Source organism: Candoia aspera, chromosome 6 (assembly GCF_035149785.1).
Source record: "Candoia aspera isolate rCanAsp1 chromosome 6, rCanAsp1.hap2, whole genome shotgun sequence".
Lineage (NCBI taxonomy): Eukaryota > Metazoa > Chordata > Lepidosauria > Squamata > Boidae > Candoia > Candoia aspera.
The window spans coordinates 42,474,040-42,501,184 of NC_086158.1; the positions used below are offsets into that span (position 1 = coordinate 42,474,040).

A 27,145-nucleotide genomic window follows, 5' to 3' on the forward strand; every position below is an offset into this window, starting at 1 on the left:
GCCACTCCTTTATTTTCTTTTAAGAAGGCTCTGAAGACATCTGTGTTTTGGTCAGCCTTTGGTCTAGACACAGTTTAGCTATTGTTTTTGGAAACATCTGTTCTGTGATACATTGTTCCTTTTTTTGGAAGGCTCAATAAGACATTTAGGAACATTTTTAGATCATAAATGTGGCACCAGCTTATAATAAATGAACAAATAATTTACACAAACAATGAATTAGAAAATTAAAACTTGCCATAAATATTTCCTGATGAAAATGTAGTTATATCCTAATATATAATTCTATAGTCTTTAGAATTGTGAAATCCTTGGGTTGCATCACAGCTAATCAGAATATTCTTTTGATGCTATGTGTTAGTAATAAACTAATTTCAGATATGCAGAGTGTATCAACTATTGGTGAAATGGAGAAGCTGAGAGTAACTGGCAGACAGTTGGAGATACAGAATTGGTTGAAGGTAGTGCAGGCTAGAATTAGATACCATCTCTGTATGGTTCAGTGGCAGGGATTCCCTATCCTAATTATCATGTTATCCTCACTCTTCTTTTGGGGGAGAAGCAAAGCATGTAGCAGCTGTAAGCAAAGGAGAGTAGGTCCCATCCCACTGTGCCTGATGCAATGCTACTGCATCATAACTCTCCTCTGGACTTCCTTGTCTTGCCCCAATTAAGGACCTATATACATTTACAAAGGATAATGTTGTTGTCTGTTGTCCTGTAAGTTACTTGCAGGAAGGGGAAATCATGGTAAAAGACAATATTGAATCAGAGAGAGGGAATCAAATAGAAAATGTACATTCATGAAAATAACATGAAAGAACCTAGAAAAATGTCATCCTTCTGTCCCATCCCTCCAAGCTCTTAGAGACTTTAATCTCTAAGACTTAATCAGTTCTTCTTGAATATCAAAAAGGATAATTAAAAGAACATGACTGTCTCTTTTCTATTCTTGTATCTAATGACAGGGTAGCCTCCGGTTTTCAAAAACACCAGCCTATCATGTGTTAAAATCAATCTTTCCCACCTTTTGGTCATGCTGTTTTAATGTGTCCTTTAACACATTTGGAAAATATCCAGGTTGGGGAAGATGGTACATTGTTATGTTTTTTTTAAAGACAAGCAAGGAGTAAGGTAATTCACAATACTGGTAAAAGTGGTCCCCACCTCCTTGAAACTTTGTATGAACCCACTCTAAAAATTCAGCAATTTCCATTTGGAAGATATTATGATACCGTGCCCACCATGATCCTCAGTATTATAAGGAATAATTGTCTCTAGTTGCCAAAATATTGTCCACCATTGTTTAAACCTATGGAAGAGATGATGAGACACTCTACAAAATGCTTTTGTAAGCATTTCCACTTACCAGTGCAAGAACGTTAAGGAACTCTCGTGTATCAAAGTGCAACAGCGTACGTACATAGGGGTAAACTTCTTCATCTGTAGGGGCCTCAGCTGAATGCAAACGGATGAGGAATTCGAAGACCTGAAATGTAAAATGAATATATATTTTGCTCAATCTGTGTATAAATATCAGAATTAACAGTTCCAAGTACATCAGTTCCAGGAATTTTTCTTAAGAAACAGAAATGAATTTTCCAACACTAGTGAATTTTGTTTTTTTAAATATGAATCACTGGACAAGAAGTTTATGGTTTTTTACATTAGTTTTCCTGCTCAATGCTGAAACATTTATTAACCATCTAATTTATTTTCCCATCTGCTTTACTTCTACTATATATTGCTCTTAGCGCATTCACTAAACCAATCTTCAATTCGGTATTCACACAAAACATTCCATAATTCAAGCCTATTAAGTTTATTGCAGACTTATTCCAAATCAAACATTTCATACATTCATACGTTTCTCTAATAAGAAAAAGATATAAATAGAATGTTTCTAATGTTATACTCAATTTTGTATGAAAAATTCAAATAATTTTATGCTTGTAATATCAGTATTCTAAAATGTAAGTAATACTGATGGAATATTTCTTTCTCTTTTCTTTATTTCTAATACTTTAAGTTATCTAAACAATAGAATGTTAATCATTTTAATTAATACGGAACAAATATCATTGTGTTGAAACAATATAATGTATTCAGATTTACAATAATACAATAAAAAGGAGAAAAAGAGAAAGTAAAAAAAAAGATGTAAATAGACCATTTGGATGAAATTGTCATTTTGTATTTTTAAAAATGTGCTGTATCCCTGCTCATGCTTTCTGCAGTATTGCCCCTCAAGCATCATGTAGTTTCAGAGCATCTTGTTTCTATATGATACAATTCTAAACATCAAGCAGCAGATTAGAAGGTTAAGCTTAGAAGACCGTTAGTGCTGTGATAACTGGGGTCAGAAAGAATACTATTCAGTCATAGAGGAAAGAAGAAGTACCACAAATTACACCTCTAAGAAATGTTAATTTCTCATCAAACGTATCAGCACGTACAACTTTTTCTTTTTTAAGGGTACATTTTCTCTGATTTTTATAGATTTTTTTTTAAAAAACTCACCTGGTTTTTAATTAACGGTACCAGATCTTCGGGAATATTGCCCAATGGATAAGCTCGGCCTGCCAAACAGCAGCTGTAAGGAAATACAGACAATAAGAGCTACAACACCATGTTAAACAATTGGTTTTACTATGTGAGCCTTAATATAGATGAGAAAGACCCTCTACGTCCTTGTCTTTGCTACTTCTCTGGTTACTCACATTTGAAACATTCTTGTTCAGATTTCCAGGCACTTTGATTCTCACAGCTCTTTGTATCTCCACTCACTGCCAATGTTCTTAGTCCCCTAAACTTGACCAGTCATAAGTTAACTTACTTTGAGAAAGCTTTGCCCACAAAGGTTTTCTTAAACTATTATTTCTACAGACTCAGGATCTTCAGGACTGCTAATAGCATTTATAGCCAAAATACGCATACTGTACTGATAGGCACTCAAGAACAGTCTGCTATTAGTTTATATATTGTATAACCTCTACTTTTGTGAAGTAGTATCAGATGTATATTCTCACATAATAAAACAGCAAACAGAGAAAAATAAGATAATCCTTTCTTGAAATAGTTCTTGTTCACATATCTACCCACAAACCATTTGTATGTAAAACAAATTTCAACGAGCAATCCAAATATTGTTGTTGCTGTTGTTTATTTGTTTAGTCACTTCCGACTTTTCATGACTTCATGGACCAGCCCACGCCAGAGCTTCCTGTCGGTCGTCAACACCCCCAGCTCCCCCAGGGACGAGTCTGTCACCTCTAGAATATCATCCATCCACCTTGCCCTTGGTCGGCCCCTCTTCCTTTTGCCCTCCACTCTCCCTAGCATCAGCATCTTCTCCAGGGTGTCCTGTCCTCTCATTATGTGGCCAAAGTATTTCATTTTTGCCTTTAATACCATTCCCTCAAGTGAGCAGTCTGGCTTTATTTCCTGGAGGATGGACTGGTTTGATCTTCTTGCAGTCCAAGGCACTCTCAGAATTTTCCTCCAACACCACAGTTCAAAAGCATCGATCTTCCTTCGCTCAGCCTTCCTTATGGTCCAGCTCTCGCAGTCATATGTTACTATGGGGAACACCATTGCTTTAACTATGCGGACCTTTGTTGTCAGTATGATGTCTCTGCTCTTAACTATTTTATCGAGATTTGTCATTGCTCTTCTCCCAAGGATTAAGCGTCTTCTGATTTCCTGACTGCAGTCAGCATCTGCAGTAATCTTCGCACCTAGAAATACAAAGTCTTTCACTGCTTCTACATTTTCTCCCTCTATTTGCCAGTTATCAATCAAGCTGGTTGCCATAATCTTGGTTTTTTTGAGGTTTAGCTGCAAGCCAGCTTTTGCACTTTCTTCTTTCACCTTCATCATAAGGCTCCTCAGTTCCTCTTCGCTTTCAGCCATCAAAGTCGTATCATCTGCATATCTGAGATTGTTAATGTTTCTTCCAGTGATTTTAACTCCAGCCTTGGATTCCTCAAGCCCAGCATGTCGCATGATGTGTTCTGCGTACAAGTTGAATAGGTAGGGTGAGAGTATACAGCCCTGCCGTACTCCTTTCCCAATCTTAAACCAGTCCGTCGTTCCGTGGTCTGTTCTTACTGTTGCTACTTGGTCGTTATACAGATTCTTCAGGAGGCAGACAAGATGACTTGGTATCCCCATACCACTAAGAACTTGCCACAATTTGTTATGGTCCACACAGTCAAAGGCTTTAGAATAGTCGATAAAACAGAAATAGATGTTTTTCTGAAACTCCCTGGCTTTTTCCATTATCCAGCGGATATTGGCAATTTGGTCCCTAGTTCCTCTGCCTTTTCTAAACCCAGCTTGTACATCTGGCAATTCTCGCTCCATGGATTGCTGAAGTCTACCTTGCAGGATCTTGAGCATTACCTTACTGGCATGTGAAATGAGTGCCACTGCTCGATAGTTTGAACATTCTTTAGTGTTTCCCTTTTTTGGTATGGGGATATAAGTTGATTTTTTCCAATCTGATGGCCATTCTTGTGTTTTCCAAATTTGCTGGCATATAGCATGCATTACCTTGACAGCATCATCTTGCAAGAGTTTGAAGAGTTCAGCTGGGATGCCGTCGTCTCCTGCTGCCTTATTAGCAATGCTTCTTAAGGCCCATTCAACCTCACTCTTCAGGATGTCTGGCTCTAGCTCACTGACGACACCATCAAAGCTATCCCCGATATTGTTATCCTTCCTATACAGGTCTTCCGTATATTCTTGCCACCCTTTCTTGATCTCTTCTTCTTCTGTTAGGTCCTTGCCATCTTTGTTTTTGATCATACCCATTTTTGCCTGGAATTTACCTCCAATGTTTCTAATTTTCTGGAAGAGGTCTCTTGTCCTTCCTATTCTATTGTCTTCTTCCACTTCTGCGCATTGCTTGTTTAAAAATAATTCCTTATCTCTTCTGGCTAACCTCTGGAATTTTGCATTTAATTGGGCATATCTCCCCCTATCACTGTTGCCTTTTGCTTTCCTTCTTTCTTGGGCTACTTCTAGTGTCTCAGCAGACAGCCATTTTGCCTTCTTGGTTTTCTCTTTCTTTGGGATGTGTTTTGTTGCCGCCTCTTGAACAATGTTGCAGACTTCTGTCCATAGTTCTTCCGGGACCCTATCTACTAAGTCCAGTCCCTTAAATCTATTCTTCACCTCCACTGCATATTCCTTAGGAATATTTGTAAGCTCATACCTAGTTGATCTGTGGGTCTTCCCTAATCTCTTTAGTCTGATCCTAAATTGTGCAAGAAGAAGTTCGTGATCTGAACTACAGTCAGCTCCAGGTCTTGTTTTTACTGACTGTATAGATGTCCGCCACCTTTGGCTGCAAAGGATGTAGTCAATCTGGTTTCGGTGTTGTCCATCTGGGGAAGTCCATGCATAAAGCCGTCTCTTAGGTTGCTGGAAGAGAGTGTTTGTTATGCACATTGAGTTGTCTTGGCAAAATTCTATCAGCCTATGTCCTGCTTCGTTTTGTTCACCCAGGCCATGCTTACCTGTAATTCCAGGTGTCATTTGACTGCCCACCTTAGCATTCCAGTGTCCCGTGATGAAAATAACATCTCTTTTAGGCGTGTTGTCCAGTAGGTGCTGCAGATCCTCATAGAACTGCTCTACTTCAGCTTCTTCAGCATCTGTGGTTGGGGTGTATATTTGGATCACTGTGATGTTAGATGGCTTGCCCTGAATTCCAATTGAGATCATTCTATCGTTTTTTGGATTGTATCCGAGCACTGCTTTAGCCACTGTACTATTAATTATGAAGGCTACTCCATTTCTTCTGTGGTCCTCTTGTCCACAATAGTAGATTTGGTGGTCATTTGATGTGAAGTGGCCCATTCCAGTCCATTTCAGTTCACTGACACCCAGAATGTCTATCTTTAATCTTGACATCTCACCAACAACCACATCCAATTTGCCCTGGCTCATAGATCTTACATTCCAGGTTCCAATGGTGTGTTGATCCTTAGAACATCGGATTCGCCGTTCACCACCAGCACCGTCGGCCGCTAGCCGTCCTTTCGGCTTTGAGCTAGCTGCGTCATCACGTCTGGGGCTAGTTGAACTCATCCTCTGTTCCTCCCCAGTAGCATTTTGACCATCTTCCAACCTGGGGGTCTCATCTTCCGATGGTATACCGACATATCTCTGGTTGTACTGATCCATTTAGTTTTCACGGCAAGAATACTGGGGTGGGTTGCCATTACCTTCCCCAGGGATCGCATTTAGTCTGACCTCTCTGTCATGACCTTCCCGTCTTGGGTGGCCCTTCACGGTTTAGCTCATGGCATCATTGAGGTGCTCAAGCTCCAGCACCACGACAAGGTAACGATCCTTTGCTGAAGAATCCAAATATTACTGGAATTGTTTTTTACCATTAGAAGATGACATGCAACCAGACACAAAAATCTTCAGTACAAATATTTGCATCTCTAAGCTACTACTATATTCATTTAAAATTCATTTAAAATTTCTTGACTGATAAGATCAAGAAAACTAACTCTACTCTTACATGTAGTAAATAGGTATCACTGTATAAAACATAGAGGGCTTTGAATAGTTCACTCAAAAGTGTTCAAAGACAGAGGCAGTTCGATCATAGCAACAATATCATCAGATTTGCATAATTTTAATTTTAGCTATTTTCTTTAACCTTGAACCTGTACAGAATCCCCTCTTCTCCAATCCTATTATTAGACCAATATGCAGAGACTGATTCAGCAGCTTTTACTGATTCATTAATTATTTACTAATGGATCCAATCAATATTTTTAATAGCTAATAGCAATGGTCAGTGAATAAGCAAATTAATAGTGCCATCTGGCGCTCTAGTTAGGTTGACAGAGATTTAACCTTTCAACCAAGTGTCATGTGCTAGAAATAATATCATTTCCAGGACTGCATGCTGCATGTCATCAGAAACACACCAAGATATTCTGTTAGTGTAACTTTTTTTTTTTTCCCAATTCAGCCAACAAAGGTACAGAAATAATCAGCAGAAAAAGGACAGAAACTTGGATTGGAATTTATTATCTCAGACACAGCCTGCAGCTCTATACTGTTGTGTGTGTCAGTGAAAGATGAAGCACTCATTCCTAGTACATCTGTAGCAGTATATAATCCTGTCAAGCAATCCATTACTTAATCAAGGCTTATAAGACCATGTTCTTGCTCTCCTTAGCTTTCTGCCATGCACAATCAGAACATATAGGCTATGATTTTAGTGGTAGGAACTACCATGAAAAGTCTCTTGGCACAAATAATACAGCATGTTGAACAGACTAGCCTGGAATAACTAAAGGAAAAAGGTATTTCCCTCTCAGAATCTTTGCAGACTCCCTTTCCCATCTCCATTCAGAAATGACTATAAAGTTATTAGTATGACAGACAGTTATATATCACTGAAATCATCACCAGCATAACACAGTGATGAGTTTTGTTTTCATGTTCATTTTCTTATGAAGCTTTCCTGTAGTCAGTGCTTACCAATGGTATGGCATCATTATTGTACAGGAGGTTGTTTGAATTGCTCCAGTGTTGGGTTTTTCCCAGTGTTATTTTTTAATTGTGAACTTATTATTATTTAAATTCATTATAGGCATACACTCCAGTAGATTCTGGGAAGCTTACAGATATAAAACTAACAGAAACAGTTAAAATCATACAATACCATGGGCAGCTCAGTCTAAAACAATCATAACAATAACACTGTTAGGAGTACACACATACAACCCCAGTAAAAGGAAGGAAGGAAGGAAGGAAGGAAGGAAGGAAGGAAGGAAGGAAGGAAGGAAGGAAGGAAGGAAGGAAGGAAGGAAGATTTCTTCAATCGTGTCCAATTCTTGGAGACTGCCTGGACAAGTCCCTGCAGTTTTCCTGGCAAGGTTTTTCGGAAGTGGTTTGCCCTTGGCTTCCGGTGGGGAATGGTGGACTGAGTGGCCGTGCCCGTGGGCTTAGCGGGCGGAGCTGACATCACGGCAACTTTTTTTAGGCTCAGGCAGGTTCTCCTGAAGTCCAGAAATGTTTTCTGGATAAAGGAAAACACCTGGAATCACCCCATCTGCCCTCTGGATGGCTGCTTGCAGCCAGAAGATTGCAAACAGCAATCGCGTTTGACTGGTAAGAGCTAGCTGGGAGGCGGGGACATCATCACTTTCCAAGCCACGCTGTACCCTTAAAGGGACACTAAGACTGGCCACCCCATTTCTAAATCACCAATTTATATATTTTTTTCAAGTATGCGTACCCTAAGAGAGGCTTTTTACAGCAAGGAGAAGCTGACTGTCTTGGTGCTTATCGTTATTTTTGGGATTACTTTTTTAAAAAAAAATCTTTTTTAAGTTTTGGATTTTGTTCTCCTTCCAAATATAAAAGAGGATTGAGAGTAAACAATTGTCTCCCTGTTACTATTTTTGTATTAAACTTGAAGATATTAGTATTTTCCTACACTCTGAATCAGCTGATTTAAACCTTCAGCTTTCTGTTTTTACCTTATTTATTTTATTTATTCATTGAATTTTATCACTGCCCATCTCCCCCCCTTAGGAACTGTCTGTTTATCTCACTTTCACTTGTGTAAATACATTTCAGAACTTTTTCATATCCTTGACTTTCGCTGATTGAGCTCCCAAGGAGTGCCATAATCTACTATGTGAGATATGGAGGAATTTTTTCTGACTTCCACCAAGATTTTAAACAGATTTCTTCTGTCTTCTACCAAGCTTTTATGCAAGATATTCAGGACATCATGGAAAATATGAGGTCTGAAATGTGCCATCAGATTGGGGATGTGGTGGATGAAATTGAGGAATTCAACAGTGATAGAAATGTTTCTTCTAAGTGTGAGATTGGGATTTTTATTGAGATGCTGGATGAAGACTGGATAGTGGACTTCGAGAAATTTAAGGGAGAGAGAGATCTGCAAGCCTCAAGTGAAACTGACCTTCTGGTGGAATGTCATGTAAAGAACCTGGAATCTTTGAGGGGGGCAGTCAGGCTGTTTGATTCTTTGAAGAGAAAAGCTCTGTGCACATTGTGGGGATATGTAACTTGGTTTATTTTGAAGTGGGATAAGGGTTGAAGAATGTTCATCTGGTTTGCTTTAAGGGTCTGATTGATGTCATTTGCTTTTAAAGATTTGGATTAAGATTATTAGGGTAAAAATGTGTTCATCTGGATCATTTTAGGGATTTGATTTAAGATTACTGTTTTGAATTGTCCTTGTTTTTTGGGTTTATTAAGATTACTAAAATTGTTGTATTATCAAGTATAATAACAGACAATCTATGTGCTTTTTAATTTGATTCTTATTTTAGTAGACAGAAATGTACAGAATAGTGGTAGGGAGGAAATAATTAAATATGTGTTATCTTTTGGAGGGGAGAAAGATGTTTAGGAGGTTTATATGATTTTTTAAAAATTTTAATATAAGGGGGAGGAGTAACTGTACTCAGTAATTTTTATTATGTGCCAAAGTGGAATGATTTATAGAAATAATGTGATTCTGGTTTAATATAGAGATTGATTATGGAAATTTTTCTGTATCTTTGCGGACGCCCATCTTTTTGTAAATTTGGAAAAAAAAATCTATCTTGTGTTGCTGTACCTTTTTAGTTCTTTTTTTCCTTCTTTGTAGTTTTTTGTTTTTTTGTAGTTTTTATTCTTCTCTTGAAACCTAATAAAATTTATTAAAAGAAAAAAAGGAAGTGGTTTGCCCTTGCCTCCTTCCTAGGGCTGAGAGAGAATGACTGGCCCAAGGTCACCCAGCTGGCTTCGTGCCTAAGGTGGGACTAGAACTCACGGTCTCCCGGTTTCTAGCCTGATGCCTTAACCGCTACACCAAATTGGTTCTCTTATTGAAATATTACATCAGCATAAACTGCACAGCAGGATTTTTCTATTTCATATGGCTATGTAACATATTTAATTTATGTTGTTGTTAAAAGAATTATACCTTATATAGACAAGAAGTTTGTTGCCCATAATGACTTGCTCATCTACAAAAAAACATAAACAAGTTGTGCATGATCTTTCAAATTGAACACATTTACTAAAAAGTATAATGTATGCATAAGGCCATGTTTCAAAATCAAAATTCTATTACCTCTTTAACTTGATAAATTGAGAGATGTTTGTGCCAAATTCAATGCATGAAAATATTAAAGTGCTTCCAAAAGTTTATGAAGAACACAACTTTCCAAGCCTGACTGATAAGGTCAAGAACTCTATTCTTACATGTAGTAAATAGCTATCACTGTATAAAACACAGAGGGCTTTGAGTCTTGAGAATATAATCCTCTTTTTTTTTTTAAGTATTATACTACAATAGAACACACACAAACCCTTGTGCATGAGTTATAAATATACAAAACTGTCTTATATATTGGCCCATCCAACCTCAGCATCTTCTCCAATTAGTAACAGTGATTCTTATGAGGTTTAGCAAGTTATTTTACTTTTGTATGTCTGAGTAAGATTAGGTACTCATGCAAGTCTATATATAAAAGTTATTTTCTCAAATAAATGTTATTCTCAGAGCTACCCAGTGAAGTAGTTCTCAGACACAGCAAGCCAATTATCAGTGAAGGAAAACCGATGGGCTGAGAATATATTGAATAAAAAAATAGTAATGGGTGGTATGGTTCTTCATAAGAGTTATTAGAGAAAAAAAAGTACCCACAATATAACAAAACCTTCTATATATAGAAAACCTTCTACATAAAAAGTACTGATAAAACATAGTATACCTGAGAGAGATTTTCCAGCACTAAGTGGATGAGCAATGGCTTTGAACAATTTCTAAAAAAAAATGAAGGGAGAGGACAAAAAATTAGCACACCAATGATTCATTTGTGATTTCTGGTTTTCATTCTTGAGAATTATCATATACAAAACGTTCTTGCACATTGTCACATACAGATATTAATGGACTTGGCAGTAACATAGAAAACAAAAAGAAAAGCCTACAGAGTAACTTAAACAGGTATCAAGGATCCTGCAAGGATGGAAAGAGGTATATATTTATTCTGAGAGAGAAAAATCTCTCTCCCTCTCTCTCTCTAAATAACAATGACCACAAAACAAAATTATTCTCAACAATAAAATACAGAACCCTACAAGCTATTCTAGCTAATTACACTGGGAAGAAAAGGAATTTTTAAAAGAATAATCCTAATTCAAAACCATCAATTAGCATTCAAGATACATCTTCCTACCTCCATTGGAGTAATATAGTCATTCATTCCACTGTTATAGACATATATCATGGCATCATACAGATGGTTTTCCCAACACATAAGGACAACCTAGGAACAAAACAAAACAAAGTTTAAGATTTTTAAATGTGCTAAACATTGTATGCAAATCAGCCTCTCCGCACATACTTTAACATCTACATGTAACCCCTGGATGAGATCATCCATCAACATGGGATGAGCTATCATCAATATGCTGATGATACTCAGTTATATATCTGCATCCCAGGTGAGATACGTGATGCGGTGACTGCCCTTTCTCAGTACCTGGGGGCTGTGGGGGCCTGGATGGGGAACAACAGGCTTCAGCTGAAGCCTGGTAAGATGGAGTGGCTGTGGGTTAATGGCTCTTCTGTAACCAGGAAGTTGTCATCTTTAGTTCTGGATGGGGTTGCACTGCCCCACCCAGAACCAGTGCGAAACCTGGGGGTCCTCCTGGACTCACGACTCCTGCTCGAAGAGCAGGTGGGCAGTCATGGCCAGGAGGACCTTTGCACAACTTCGTGTTGTGTGCCAGTTACGCCCTTTCCTGGATCGAGATGCCCTCCGGACAGTCATTCATGCCCTGGTCATCTCTCACATAGACTACTGCAATGCACTCTACGTAGGGCTACCCTTGAAGAGTATCCAGAAGCTTCAGCTGGTCCAAAATGTTATGAGTGCACTGAGATCAGCACATGTGACACCACTTCTGCACAAGCTGCACTGGGTGCCAGTTTGCTTCCAGGTCCAATTCAAGGTGTTGGTTATGACCCTATATGGCATGGGGCCAAGCTACCTGGGGGACTGTCTCATCCCCATAACATCGACCCATCCCACCCAGTCATGCAGAGAGGGCATGCTACGGATCCCATTGGCAAGGGAGCTCCACTTGGCAGGGTCCAGGACGTGAGCCTTCTCTGCAGTGGCAGCCGCCCTTTGGAACATTCTGCCCACGAAGGTGGGCTCCTTCGCTCTGACCTTCCAGAAGGATTTGAAAACCTGGTTCTGCAGCCTTGCTTGGGATGGGAAGGGCAATAGCTCTTCCTGGGGGTGGCTGGTGTCATAGAGTCTTCCCTATCAAATGTAATCTCTCCCACTTGGATTTTATATTTATATTTATTATTTTAGTATCTCAGTTGCTTACTTTGTAATTTGATGCTTTTAAATGGTTAATTTTATGTAAACCGCCCAGAGTCCCTCTTTTCAGGGGGTGATGTGTGGTGATAGAAATTGGAATAATAAATAAATAAATACTTCACTTCATGGTATGACCTTTGGTCTTGGATGGGGTTGCACTGCCCCAGGCAGACTCTGTACATAATCTGGGGGTTCTCCTGGACTCATGACTCCTGCTCAAAGTGCATGTTATGTGCTAGCTATGCCCATTCCTGGACCAACAGGCCCTTCTCATGGTCACCCATGCCCTAGTCACCTCCCATTTGGACTATTGTAATGCACTCTACGTGGGGCTGCCCTTGAAAAGTATCCGGAAGCTTCAATTGGTTCAAAATGCAGCGGTCTGCACAGTTTTGCACAAGTCTAGACTTGCCCATGTGTCACCTCTTTTGCGGGAGCTGCGCTGGTTGCTGATTTGCTTTGGGGTCCAATTCAAGGTGCTGGTTATCACCTTTAAAGCCCTACATGGCTTTGGGTTATTTGCAGGACCGCCTTTCCCCAGTTACATCCACCCAGCCCTCCAGAGCGGGGAGGCAGGGCATGTTGCGGGTCCTTTCAGTTAGGGTGGTACATCTAGTAGGACCAAGGAAAAGGGCCTTCTCTGTAGTGGCTCCCTCCCTTTGCAACATCATTCCCCCAGATATAAGATTGGCCCCCTCCTTGCTCCTGTTCTGGAAGGCCCTGAAGGTGTGATTCTGTCAATGGGCCTGGGGACCCCAAGCTGCTTTGGAGCCAATCAAATGGCTGGTAAGAATATGTTTGCTGCTGCTGGGGTGTGTGTGTTTTTATGGATTTTAATTCTGTAAGCCGCCCGGAAACACTGTGTATGAGTTGGGCGGCCTTATAAATGTGTTTAATAAATAATAAATAAATAATAAAACTTTGTTAGCAATATTTATATAGATACAATAGATAAAAGAGCTTCCTTTGGCTAGGAGTAGATAATTCATAGCTTGTGAATCCTGCCCATTCCTCAAGACCTATCAAAAATATCAGCCTTTTTAAAAAGGCCTTCAACTCTATGACTTTAAAATCTGTATCTTCTCTGAATCGTTTTCTTTACGGGTTAGATAATCTACATTCATCAGGTCTATATATATGGAACCAGGTATCTGTAGTATTTGGTCTAATGCATTCATCAAAGCAGGCCTGAAAAACAGCTGGTACTATTTGGACCTTCATTACACAGGTTCTACAAAGTTCAAAGTTCCTATGACTAAGGAATTATTATAACAAGCTTCCTCTTGTTATAACTACAAATCATCCTGAGATAAGATTTGGGATTAATCTAACAGATTAAAACATAGTGTCTGGTTACCAAATACTTTATAGCACTAGGGAACATATGCAACACAGAACTTTTTGAATACTCTCCTTACTCATCAAGATGTTATAAAGTACTGAGAATATATCACCTGTTGTATATCAAGGCTGGTGATATCCATATGTACAATGCAAGCTTCCATGTTTGCCATTAAATTCTTGTCTTGGAAATGAAGTAGCAAATCCTTCATAATTTGAGCTGTGATTCCAACCAATTTATCACTTAAAATGTATGGTTCGAGACATTCTAAAAAGACTCCCTTTGCTACAGAATTTTCACTCATCTTGTCATACATTTGACCAAATAAAATATCTCTGTGGAGGAAAAGAAGAGATGGCAAGTTAACAGAGATAATTCTGAAAAACTAACTTATCTGAGTTGGTTTCAATCCATTTCTTAATATATCTAGAAGAAAATGTTTCTTTATTTAGATACAAGTTCTTAACATATCCAGAAGAAAATACATGTTTCTTTATTTAGATACAAGTTTTAAGGTAAATTTTTAATAAGACGCCTGTTTTAGTCACCTGCCATTTTGTACAAAATAATTTCTAAACGTAGCACTATTATTAAAAATTATGTAGGCAGGACATATACAGATACATTTGCCCTAAAGCCAGGCTATAGAACACTTAACCAATAAGATTATGTAAATCCATTAACGAGGCGCCTTTGAAGCACCATGTCCTCTTGAAGATTGGCCTAGCCACCCTAACATCCTCCCTAGGTTCTATGAAGATGCACATGCCTGCACAGATAACACTTCCAATGGTAAAGTAGCAGGTTCAAAGGGGCACCTCGATTATTGCATGAAGCCTTTCTCCAAGTGCTATGGTACAGCTACATCAGATCTCACTCTTTTTAAGCCCACCTAGAGGACTGTCACAGACTGCAGTCCAGATGCAGCATACTGGAAAAACTGCCAGAATTCATGAGACATGCTCTTACTTACGTCCGCTGAAGCAGAAGGCAGTAATTGACAATGACAGGGACCAAAGTCTGAAAAAGAACACAGAAAATCTAACTACTTGCACATACCACTGAATCTTTTAGGACAGCTATATTCAACATCCTGAGAAGAAGGGTGTGTCTTAAAACTGAAGATGGATCTCTCACAATTTTTAAAAATCCATTCAATTACATCCAATTTCTGGACAAGTCCCTGCTGTTTTCTTGGCAAGGTTTTTTTGAAAGTGGTGTGCCATTGCCTTCTTCCTAGGGCTGAGAGAGAGGGACTGTCCCAAGGTCACCCAGCTGGCTTTGTGCCTAAGGTGGGACTAGAACTCACAGTCTCCCAGTTTCTAGCCCAGTACTTTAACCACTACACCAAACTGGCTCTCCTCACAAATTAGGAAGGCACTATTTCTTGTAAATTATGTCAGAGTGACAGACTGCAGGATTTTTTTTGTACTTTTTTTCACAGCAGAAGGGATGAACCTCTATTTCTCCACTGACAATACAGAGACTTTATTCATATGACATGCCTACCTATGATTAACTCAACCAGTTACCACAATTAATCCAATTTGTGGTTTGTACGCATCTATTCTTACCACCCCTTTATTCTCTTCTGTTTTTTTACATCCTCCTCCAACTATATATATTTATAAAACCTCTTCTATGAATTTTCTGTTTATATGATGAATTGGACATGATCCAGAAAAAACATATGTGATAGTAATATTAGTGCTTAGGGCTACAATTTCTTTTTCCTCTTGAAGATAATCAATTATTGCTCCTGTTTCTTTTTTTTAGCTGTACTCCCTTTGGTTTTCAAGTTTAGAGTATGATACCTGAAAATGTTGCTCCATAACTTGGATTTTACCCTGGTCAGGACATTTCTTCATGGTTCGATCAGCACAATGGATAAGAATTTCAACCATCTATAAAGACAAAAGATTAGAGTATGTCTATAGTCCTAATACTGTATAAGAAGATACTTATCATTAAAAAAAAGTACTACAGAAACACCAGTACAATACTGGCTTTCTTTTTGCCCAATAAACACATATATATTCTATGAAGAATTTTGTTTGAGCCATATTTGGAACTTATTTCCCAAGGGCTCACTAAAGCAGACCTAAAGGCAAGGCAAGGCAAGATTCACCAATCCCCCAGACTTTCTTCTGGCTCAGATCTTGATCTCCAAAAGAAGTAGGATGCTCCTCTCCCCTTCTTTATTTCCAATGGGGAAGGTAAGAAAGGGGCTGCAGGAACCAATTTTCTGAGTGCAGACGGAAGTCTAGATGCAGTTCCATTCCCACTCTTCAGGTCTGCTACTGAAACCTCTTTCCCTCCCATAGGAGAGAGACTTAATCAAGAAACTTTATTCTAGTGGATCCTAAAGGACAGGGGCCAAAAAGAGCTTAATAATAAAGATCATTTTCCCCACATAATGTTTCTATAGAAGCTAAAAGGAATAAAGCAGCTTCATCTCTCCTACTGGGAAATATAGCGGGCTAGATTCCTTACAGCAGGGGTAAGACAACTGCAAGCCTTGATAGTTCAGAGCTATCAAAGAGCACAATCCATCTGCCAAAAGCAAGCTTGGTCTTCAGAGAGGCAGCCTGGCCTCTCCTGTTAGAAAGGACCAATGAGAATTGGGAGGAGGAGGGAAAAATTATCTAATTGGCATCTAATAAGATCTAGGAGGGAGATCTTCCCTTCAATTTCCATCCTTGAAGGATTGACATAATGAAGGACCACAAGGCCATGCCTTCTCTATTGCTGCCTCTCTCTTTTGTAAGGTCAGGTCAGCACCAACCCTGTTGGCATTCAGGAAAGCCACTAACACCTGGCAGTTCCTGGAAGCCTTTAGGGACTGGCAGTACAGTGTGTCCCTTCCTGGCAGCAGGTGATTGTGTCTGTCACAACTGTTTTTCCTGAGGGTTTTCATGGACTGGTAGGTTTAGTGGTTCTTGATTTTTTTATGTTTTATATCTTTTCTTTTCTTTCTTGTTATTCTATTTTATTTTTGTATTAAAAATAAGCTTACTTAGAGACTTTTTTGGAATTGAGCAGCATATAAATGGCAGTAATAAATAAATAGATACTTTTTCCTGACTGTATTGATTTGGAAATTTTTCTTCCTGGTTTCAGGGAAAAAAATTCTGAAATCATTTCAGAACTGTCTGGGGAGTTTGGGTGAAATTGTCCCAATCTACTTTCCAGTAATAAAAATGTTGAACAGAATGTGAGCATATTAAGTCATAAAATCATAACTAAAGGGAACTGCACTACAGTATTAACATACTTCTCCAGGAAAACACCTTTATTTCAGTTTTTAATTCTGCAGTAATACTCAAGTGTTAAAGCTTTTCCATTTAATCCAACGTTACCTCACATCCAACTCCTAAATGACTTTTAGCAGTCTTGCAAAAATAACACCGTACACGGGATTCCTGTAACAGGTGTATACTAAAATTACCTTAAAGCAAGACAATCCTGAATTTAAGACAATTCCTCCACTTATAAAAGGAAGACTGGATTACAAACAATTAAAAAATGCCCCTCATATTTCTCCTTTATAATATTCTCAAAGTAAGGCAGTCCTCTGACTTGAAAGATAAATTATTTGGAAAGAGAATAGTCTTCTTTCTACTTCAGTGAACTAGCCAGCAAGTTCAGAGAGTACAGGATTAAACATTCTTAAGCTCTATTGCCTCAGTTTTATTCTCTTTGCTGTTTACAAAAATGCAGAAAATTATTAACTATCCATATTATGAGTAGGTTGACCAACATTCTGATTAAAGTATAGCTTAAATATCATTTATGAAGATGTGGCTATACAAATAAGGATCAGTTATAGGAAACTGCATGGGTTAAAATTTGCTTTTTCACAATGAAACCCACACCTAAGTATTTCTTAGAGGGAAAAAACGTACAAAAGGAATTTAATTCTAAAGCTGAACACAGGTTTAGCTTAAACAAAAGAAAAACTCACTCTATCTGCAGTAACAGCCTTCCGTTTTTGTTCATCCCCAGATAAGCCTGTTTCAAAAACAAAAGTCTTTTAATTTTCAAAGCCAGGGTACAAACAAAAGCAATTTTCTTATTACCTCCTACGAAGTTTTAAGTATAATAACAAATGTTTAATGTTTTATAATTATACTAACTATCCAGGTATAACTGAATTACAATGGTGGAAGTGAACTTATATGCTATTTCTTATGTTCAGGAAGTGTTTACAGCCTTCTAAACCATATTGAGCTCAGAAACTGGACTTTTTAATATTATGATACATCATCAAAGCCAGTATACATTCATTTACATTTTGCATGCTAAATTCAGAAGCAGCTGCATACAACTTAGCCTTCCTAGTTTTTACAACTTTCACACAAGATAGCAACTGCTTCAGTCACCTCTAGCTATTCACAACAGATACTGTAACTTACTTTATGCCCTTTCAAAAGTGGTATGTAAAAGCCTTGTCTGTCCAAAGTCATTATACACAACCTTATAATGACAACCATGGCACGGGGAAGATTGTGACTTCATATGTAAGATGAGTAAATGGTACAGTGCATAAAATAACAAATAATGGGGAAAAAGCTAGATGTATGCTTGTGAAACTAAGAGAGCCTGATACTGTGGAGTGGAGCTAATGAAACTATGCAGGGGAGTGAAAGTGCAAGTTTCTGTACCTTCTCTCTAAATGACCAAACCACCTCAACGCACTTCTTCCACACTTTCTTTTGTATTCAATCCACATTCATTCAGCACCCATTTATTCTTCAGGCTATCTCTCCCGCCACACATACACTTGTTTTACTGCATACATGCCTACCACATACTGTCCATTTCTCCATGCATTTTCCCTTCTTTAGCAAGCATTCTACCATAGTACACAAATTCATCATTTATGAATAATTTGCTATTGCTCACTCCATTTTCCCTGTCAAACACCACTACTTTTCTCTTTGATTCATTAATCTTCAGATCCATACCCTTTGTTGCCACATATAACCTATCTCACATTTGCTCCAAATCATCTGGGTTCCCATCCAAGAACACTGCATCATCCGCATACAAACATTAATGTTCCCAAGCAACACACCGCTACTATAACATTTACTGACAAATAACTCAAACAACCAAGGGAAAATCAACAGCCTAGATTTACTCCTTGCCCAGTATTGTACCATTCACTAAGTATGCCACTTATTGTCAAACTTTACTTCTACTATATATTGCTCAATACATTCAGCAACCAACTGGAATTCCACACGCAGGCAAAACATACCATAATTCAAGCCTATTCACTGTGTTGTATGCTTTCTCTAAGTCAACAAAATGTTAACAAACATTATTTCCCACATTCATACATGACGAAGAACAAAAAATAAAATCTCTCATATCCTTTTGATTGGAATTCTGCCAAACAGCTTTCCATGTTCAGTTAACAAGCTAATTTCCCTGTAGTTTTTGCGATTACTCTTGCTATCTTTCCCTTTACCCAGGGGAATAACAATATTATTTCATTGACTTTTTTCCCTTTTTATTATGTTGTTATAAATCTTGATACACTTGATATGTTGTTGATAATCTTGATATGTTGTTTCAATACAGTGATGTTTATACAATGTTAATTGAAGATTATTGACATTCTATTATTTAGATAACTTAGAGTGTTGAAAATAGAGAAAAGTATTCTATTAATATTAATTACAATTTAGGATGTAAATATTACAAGCATAAAATTATTTTAATTTTTCATCCAAAGTTCAATATTACATTGAAAAAGGAACCACTACAAATTGCATCAAAGTGTTTGTTGTATAATCACTTACAGTCTGGCTTTCTAAGGGGGTCTAAATGTCTACAAGAATTGCAAATTAGCAGATGTATAAAAAAGGGGGAGTCAGAAACCCAATAGTTCTTTTTTATTTTCCTTTTTCCTTTTTTTCCCTACTTTTTGGTATTTTAATTCTTGTTAAATTTGCTGTTTATCTATTTTTTTCTTTTATTAACATGTAAATAAACACACACACACATACACAAACCAAGTAACAATACAATGGAGACTTTAATATTAAGTAATCAGTTTAAAATCAAAACTTCTATTATACAACAAATACTTTGGTAAGAGTCATAGTGCTGCTTTTTCCAATGTTATACTCAACTCTGGATGAAAAAGCCAAATAATTTTGTTTGTAATATTGATACCCTAAATTGTAATTAATATTGACAGAATATTTTTTTCTCTTCTCTTTTCTCAATACTACAAGCTATTTAAATTTTAGAATGATAACAATCTTTAATCATATTAAATAAACATCACTGTACTGAAACAATATAATGTATCAAGATTTATAACAACATAATAAAAAGGAAAAAACAACAGCAGCAGCAGCAGCAGCAGCAAGGGGCTTGCTAGGCTCTGAAGAGGCATTCTGGTCCTCCATAATAAAATACCATATGTTTATAATAGTACAGAATACATGTAACTCAGGGTTGAATGTTGGGTTCTTGGGCTGTCTGAGCTTGGCCGGTTTTTTGCAGAAGAAATGAAATACGGGGTAATGAAATGTCTGCAAGAAAACAACTATGGTCAGAGAGCACCAAGAAACCTACATATGATTCATAATAAAAAAACCGTGTGAGATTTTTGGGAGATCGTAGGAAATCATCCAAACTATCATAAGGGCGCAAATGCCCAGAGTCCCTTGTATGGGGGAGATGGGTGGTGATAAAAATATGATAAATAAATAAACAAAATGATGGCACCCAGGAGCAGAAAAGATTGCTGTTACTAGATGTAAATACACTTACCCACAACAGCTTTGGCTTTCCCTTCATGAAAGGACCATGACAAAGCCAATGCTTCATTAAGACATTCTTGTTTCAGAAGGTGATCGATCCTCTAAAGTAAAAAGTACAAAATAACCATTTTAAAAATTATGTCAGAAATTGTTATTGGTATGTGGGAATGACCCTGAGAGATAAGGGAAAGAGATGCTGCCTAGGGAATCATCAGATAAAAGCCAGAGGAGTCTGCAGCTGCATTAACAGGTAGAGAAAGAAACATAGAAAGGTTCCACCCTAACTTATCAGGCTGTTAAAAAGAGATGGCGGGAGATTTGTACTTTCAGACTTGCAAGAGTCTGTTAATGTAGCCTTACAATAAAGTAGAATTAGCTCATTTTGTCATGCTTGGTCTCCCTGGGAGGCTGACAGAAATATAGATAAATAATATTCAGTAAGAACATGGATAATATAAACTGAACACAAAGTTGTAATGATTCTATTTTTGTCTTAAGCATTCTAAAGGCTTGTTCTGAGGAAAGCAGTATTTTGTTTAAAATTCAAATTAAAACCAACTAGCTAACTCTGTTTTAAAAACAGTTACCAATCTGGACCGATTTGGATGATAAAATCAAAAGCTTTGTTTTGCCATTTGTTGAACTGATTTAAATTAATTGGTTTTAACAGTCACTATTTGATCATATCATCATCTAAGGATGCATAATTCTAAAAAATTCCTATCTTCTCTTCCCAGCCAGATTGAAATTTAAACAATTTTGAATAATCATTTTAAACTAAAAGTAATATAATCTAAAATCCAGATGTATAGTACACCAATACTAATTAAAATAATTATATATGCGTTCTTTCAGTCTGAAATAAAATTTACACAACAAATTCCAAATGGAATTAACTTGACAGGTTATCACTGGAGATAACAGCTGGCTGGGGAATTCTGGGGAGTTGAAGTCCACACATCTTAAAGTTGCCAAGTTTGAGAAACACTGGTTTAAGACATTGTATTAGTAAAAATGATACACTGAAGTAAGGATACTGATGTCTTCTTCAACAATCTGTACATTTAATCTGAAAATGTTTCTCACAGACAGCAATATTCATCAAGCCATGAAAAAAAAGGTAACTTCTTCCTTCTCTCCTCACTTACCTCCCTCCAGGTCCTCAGTGTCAAAACATGAACAGACTGAAAGCAGAGGAAAGGAAAAAGGGTGAGTAACACACATTTATTCAAGAGTCTATTAGCAATAATTGTGGCAACTTAAGTAGTACAAGAATGGTGAATCAACTTTTCACACGTCTGCTAAATTTGCTTTCTCCTATTGTGGCTGGGGAATTACTGGAGTTGAAATCAATGTATCTCAAAGGTGTCCAGGTCAAAGAAGACTATTTTTCAGTTGCTGACAATAACAACCTCCTAAAGTCTCATAATCATATGTTCTTCTTTCTCTTTCCTTCTCTAGAGCAGCTGTGATAAAATGTTCAAAAGTCTTCATTACTAATTTTGCTTAATTCAAGCTTGCTGTGTTACCTGAACTGAACAAATCTATGTAGAGATGTTCATATCATGTTATGAAAATATATTTGAATTAAATCACCTGACTAAAGAGCAGGTGATTTACTCAGCTAACAGGCCCAGTAAATAATAAGTGCAGTGATAAAGGAGAATTAACATGGACAGACTTACCTTTGTACCCAAATAAAAAATCTGACCACCACAGTTGCTGATTGACTGGTAGCAAGCCTTCTCACCCACCAGTGCCTAAGAAACACAGAATATTTTTATTTAATGCAAAAGTACATGGCTTATATTGTTATTGGTAAAAAGCCAGGTATGAAGAATATCCATACATTTAATTATAAATGGAGCAGGACAAGCCAAATATATCAGCAGTTCATCCTTAGCGTCTTTGCTGCATAATACATAAAGCAAAGAAGAGCATTTAACTGTTTAACATCAATTTACACTCCACACTTGAAAACTGCTAATATACTGAAACTATTTCCATAAACACAGCATGGGGCTGGGTTATTTGAGGGACTACTTCTCCACAATTATATCTACTAATCTCATCAGTTCTGACAGGAGAGGCATGCTCTGGTTCCCATCTATTATGGGGTGCCATTTGGTGGGGCCCAGGAAGAGACCCTTTTCTGTTGTGGCACCTACCCTTTGGAGCATCTTTCCCCCAGAGATTAGATTTGCTCTGACCATGCAGGCCTTTCACAAGGCCTTGAAGACATGTTTTTGTCACCAAGTTTGGAGATCCAGATGTATGCCAGAGCCCATGCAATTGTCATGTTGATTTGGTGGTGGTGGGTTTGTTTTTACCCTGGCTGCTGATTATAAGTGTGTTAGGTTTTTTCTACTACACACACAGTTTTTACGTATATATCTACATATTGTTTTTAACTGTTTTCACACACACACACACACAGTTTTTAACTGTTTTTACGTATATCTAGATCTAGACAGATCGAGCGAGCGGCTGGATCTCTATCTATCTATCTATCTATCTATCTATCTATCTATCTATCTATCTATCTATCTATCTATCTATCGTTTTTAAGTGTTTTTACATAGATCTAGATCTATATATATACAGTATATCGAGCGGCTGGATAGTGTAGTGATTACAATGCCGCCTTTGAAGCAGAAGACTGGGGTTCAAATCCCAGGTGTACCTACCTTACCAGTAGGGGTCCTTGGGCAAAGATCCCCTAACACTTCACCTGCCTACCTCAAATATGCCTAGCCCTAACCCAACTGCAGTGCAACAGCACAGTAACAGCAGAGCCACCACCAGCAGAAACTGAACAGTACTGGAAGAATATATGGGAGAAAGAGAAGGCACATAATACCAGTGCAAAGTGGCTGCAGGACCTGAGAGCAGACCACAGAGATCTCCCAGAGCAGGGACCAGTCACCATCACAGTAGCAGACATCCAACAGCAGGTCAAGAACATGAAGAGCCTGAGAACACCTGGCCCAGACATGATCCACACCTACTTGCTAAAGAAATTAACAGCAGTGCATGAATGCCTAGCAGCACAGATGAACCAGCTGCTAGCAGCAGGCTCCCACCCAGACTGGCTAATACAAGGTAGGACAGTGCTGATCATGAAAGACTCCAACAAGGGAACAACACTGGCCAACTACTGGCCAATAACCTGCGTCCCCACAACAGGTATCATAGCCACCAAGCTGCGGGAGCATATGGGTCAGTACATGAGCACAGCTCATAAGGGCATTAGGAACACCAGAGCTGCTCATAGATAGAGCAGTTGCCCAAGACTCAAGGTCTAGACAGACCAATCTGAGCACAGCCTGGATTGACTACAGGAAAGCCTATGATTCAATGCCATACACATGGATCTGTGAATGCCTGGTGCTATGCAAATTCAACAGGACACTCAGGACCTTCCTCAAGAACTCAGTGGGACTGTAGAAGACAACACTGGAAGTCAAGACAGCTCACACAAGTGGCCATCAAGTGCGGCATACAGCAAGGTGATGCACTGTCCCCACTGCTGTTCTGCATGGGCTTGAACCCCCTCAGCCAAATTATCACAAGAACTGGATATGGATACAAATTCAAGAGTGGAACTACCATCAGCCACCTCCTCTACATGGATGACATCAAGCTGTATGCTAAGAGTGAATGAGACATTGACTCACTGATCCATCTGACACAGATCTACAGTGAGGACACTGGGATGTCACTCGGACTAGAGAAGTGTGGCCAGATGGTATTAAAGAGAGGGAAGATAGTTAAGATTGATGGGGTGGAACTACCAGCGGGCCACAGAGCAGACACACAGACCAGCTACAAGTACCTTGGTATCCCACAGTCACATGGGAACCACAATGAGGAGGCAAGGAAGACAGCAATATCCAAGAACCACCAAAGGGTAAGACAGGTCCTGAAGAGCCAGCTCAATGGAAAGAACAAGATCCATGCCATGTATGCCCTGCCAGTCATCAGATTTCCTGCCAGTATAGTGAGCTGGCCAAAGAGGGACATGGAGGCTGCTGATGCGAAGACCCGGAAGCTCCTCAGAATGTATGGAGGCTTCCACCCCAAGTCTAATACCCAGAGACTATACACCAAGTGGAAAGAGGGTGGGCGGGGTCTGGTGAGTGTCAAAGCCACTGTCCTGGATGAGAGCATACAGAGCATACAGAAGTACATCAGTAAGATGGCACCGAAAGATATGCTGCTGAGAGAATGCCTGAGGTAGCAGCAGACATGGAAGAAAGATCAAGCAGAGGAAGTGCCATGGCAAGACAAGACCCTGCATGGGATGTACCATTGATGGATAGCTGAGGTGGCTGACCTTGGGAAATCCTACCAGTGGCTGGAAAGAGCTGGACTAAAAGACAACCCTGAAGCACTGATCATAGCAGCACAAGAACAGGCACTAAACACCAGATCCATAGAAGCAGGGGTCTACCACGCTAGACAGGACCCAAGGTACAGACTGTGCAGAGAGACCTCAGAGACAATCCAACACATAGTGGCAAGGTGTAAGATGCAGGCAGGAACAGCATACACTGAACGACATAACCAAGTAGCTGGCATTGTGTACAGGAACATCTGCACTGTGTGGGCTAGACCCTCCAAAAGATGGGAGATTCCACAGGAGGTCATGGAGAATGACACGGCTAAGATCCTGTGGGACTTCCAGATCCAGACAGACAGGCAGGTACTGGCCAATCAACCAGACATTGTGGTAGTAGACAAGGACCAGAAGACAGCAGTGGTGATAGATGTAGTGGTGCCACGTGACAGCAACATGGTGCCAAGTGACAGCAACATCAGGAAGAAGGAGTATAAGAAGCTGGAGAAGTACCAGGGCCTGAAGGAGGAACTAGAGAGGATGTGGAAAGTGAAAGGCAAAGTGGTCCCAGTGGTGGTAGGGGCACTTGGGGCTGTGACCCCTGAGCTGGGAATGTGGCTCCAACAGATCCCAGGAGCAACATCAGAGCTCTCTGTCTAGAAGAGTGCAGTGCTAGGAACAGCTAAGATACTGTGCAGAACCCTCAAACTCCCAGGCCTCTGGTAGAGGACCCGAGGTTGAAGAAGACACATACCACCCATAGGGGTGAGAAGGGAATTTTTAAAATTGTTTTAAACTGTTTTTACATACATACATACATACACACTGTACATACAGTTTTAACTGTTTTTACGCACACACGCATAATTGCTTTACTGCTCTCTCGTTTTTAACTGTTGTTAGCTGCCCAGAGTCATAAATTTGAGATGAGTGGTTATATAAATCGAAATAATAAATAAATAATATAAATAAATAAATGGATGCAGGTTAATTGACCACTAGCATTTATTAAATAAGGAGACTAAATTTCATTCTTGAAGTTCAGAGTGCAGGAACCTGAACAGAGACCTATTTTTTTCACATGACAGAAAGCTACAGATAAGTTTTTAAAATTAATGTAATAAATGTTAACTGCTATGCCTTTTTCATTTCTCATCCCTCTGATCTCTGTCAGTATATATGTAAGTGAAAAGTGGTAGAGATTTAAACACAGGTTTAAGAGTTTGTACTTGAACAGGGAAGGAAGAAATTCTTGTTAGCTTCTCTGTAACATGTAGCAGCTATAAACTGCCTATGTCTTGACCCTCTAAAAAGCAGGCTATATTTCAGAAACATAAAGTAGAGTTTGATTTCTTTAGTCTGGCTATACATGTCAGATAATCATATTCCTGTAAATCCATGGTTCAAGTAGATAGTACAGCTACAGTAACATTTGAAAGTCACTTACAGTGGGGATGTACCCAGCTGCACAGAGAATTTTATGCCAGTGCTAGCAACAAGGCTAGTAAAACTGGGTTAACCTTTGTGGTGAGGGGCTTTCAAAAGTTATGTTTGTTGTCATGGGTACATTTGATGTGACGTCCCACATGATGGCTATGTATCAGCAATACATTGTAAAGTATATACATGCAGTTACAGTGTGAAATTATATTAAAGCAATTTCCTATACAACACCTTGAGAAAGGAATGCCCCTTGTTATTACAATGGGTAATAAAGTGGCATATCACTTACAGTGCAGCAGGACCCAGGTTACACTACATAGCAGATAGAGCAGACATCATATATAGAATGAAACAAAAAATTATACCTCTTTGTATTGTAAAATTTCAAGACACCCCAAATTTCAGAAAAGAATGCTACAAAAGCAAAACAGAATTGGGCCATACCAATGCTTGGCTAACATTGCCTCCTGTTGCCAATGATTTGAAGTGGCTGCTATTATATACTAACTGCACTTCTGATATCTCTACAGTCTCAAGCTCCTCCTGTGTGTGACGATCTATCACATGTAACTTTTCCACACTGTCTAGAAGCACAATTGTATGGGAATTTATCCACTGGAAGAAAGCAAAAAGAAGAAATAGCAATTTGCATTAAAACAGTGATGTCATTGTATATTAACTAAGACTTCCAAACCATAATATTCAAGTAGGGCAAGCTAGCAGCACTATACAATTAAGTCCGAAGGTTGTACAGTAATGTCACAACCACCAAGGGATTCAGAAAAGCTGCATCAAGAGAAGTACAGAAGTAAGACCTCACCTAATACTGTGTGGAATTCTA

The 27,145-nt window shown here is 38.7% G+C and overlaps 1 protein-coding gene across 1 annotated transcript in view; it reads right to left on the reverse strand.

Moving 5' to 3' along the window:
- Window positions 1–27,145, reverse strand: part of VPS8 (VPS8 subunit of CORVET complex) — a 98,374-nt gene that overhangs the window by 56,172 nt on the left and 15,057 nt on the right. Inside the window, exons 14-26 of the mRNA XM_063306859.1 lie at window positions 26,749–26,919; window positions 22,208–22,282; window positions 21,671–21,706; window positions 20,533–20,623; window positions 17,705–17,751; window positions 15,555–15,644; window positions 14,714–14,760; window positions 13,853–14,075; window positions 11,241–11,330; window positions 10,773–10,824; window positions 9,980–10,022; window positions 2,521–2,593; window positions 1,370–1,489 (exon numbers count right to left, since the gene is read on the reverse strand). Of these exons, the coding sequence (XP_063162929.1) occupies window positions 1,370–1,489; window positions 2,521–2,593; window positions 9,980–10,022; window positions 10,773–10,824; window positions 11,241–11,330; window positions 13,853–14,075; window positions 14,714–14,760; window positions 15,555–15,644; window positions 17,705–17,751; window positions 20,533–20,623; window positions 21,671–21,706; window positions 22,208–22,282; window positions 26,749–26,919 (1,158 nt within the window). The remainder of the gene's footprint in view (window positions 1–1,369; window positions 1,490–2,520; window positions 2,594–9,979; window positions 10,023–10,772; window positions 10,825–11,240; window positions 11,331–13,852; window positions 14,076–14,713; window positions 14,761–15,554; window positions 15,645–17,704; window positions 17,752–20,532; window positions 20,624–21,670; window positions 21,707–22,207; window positions 22,283–26,748; window positions 26,920–27,145) is intronic.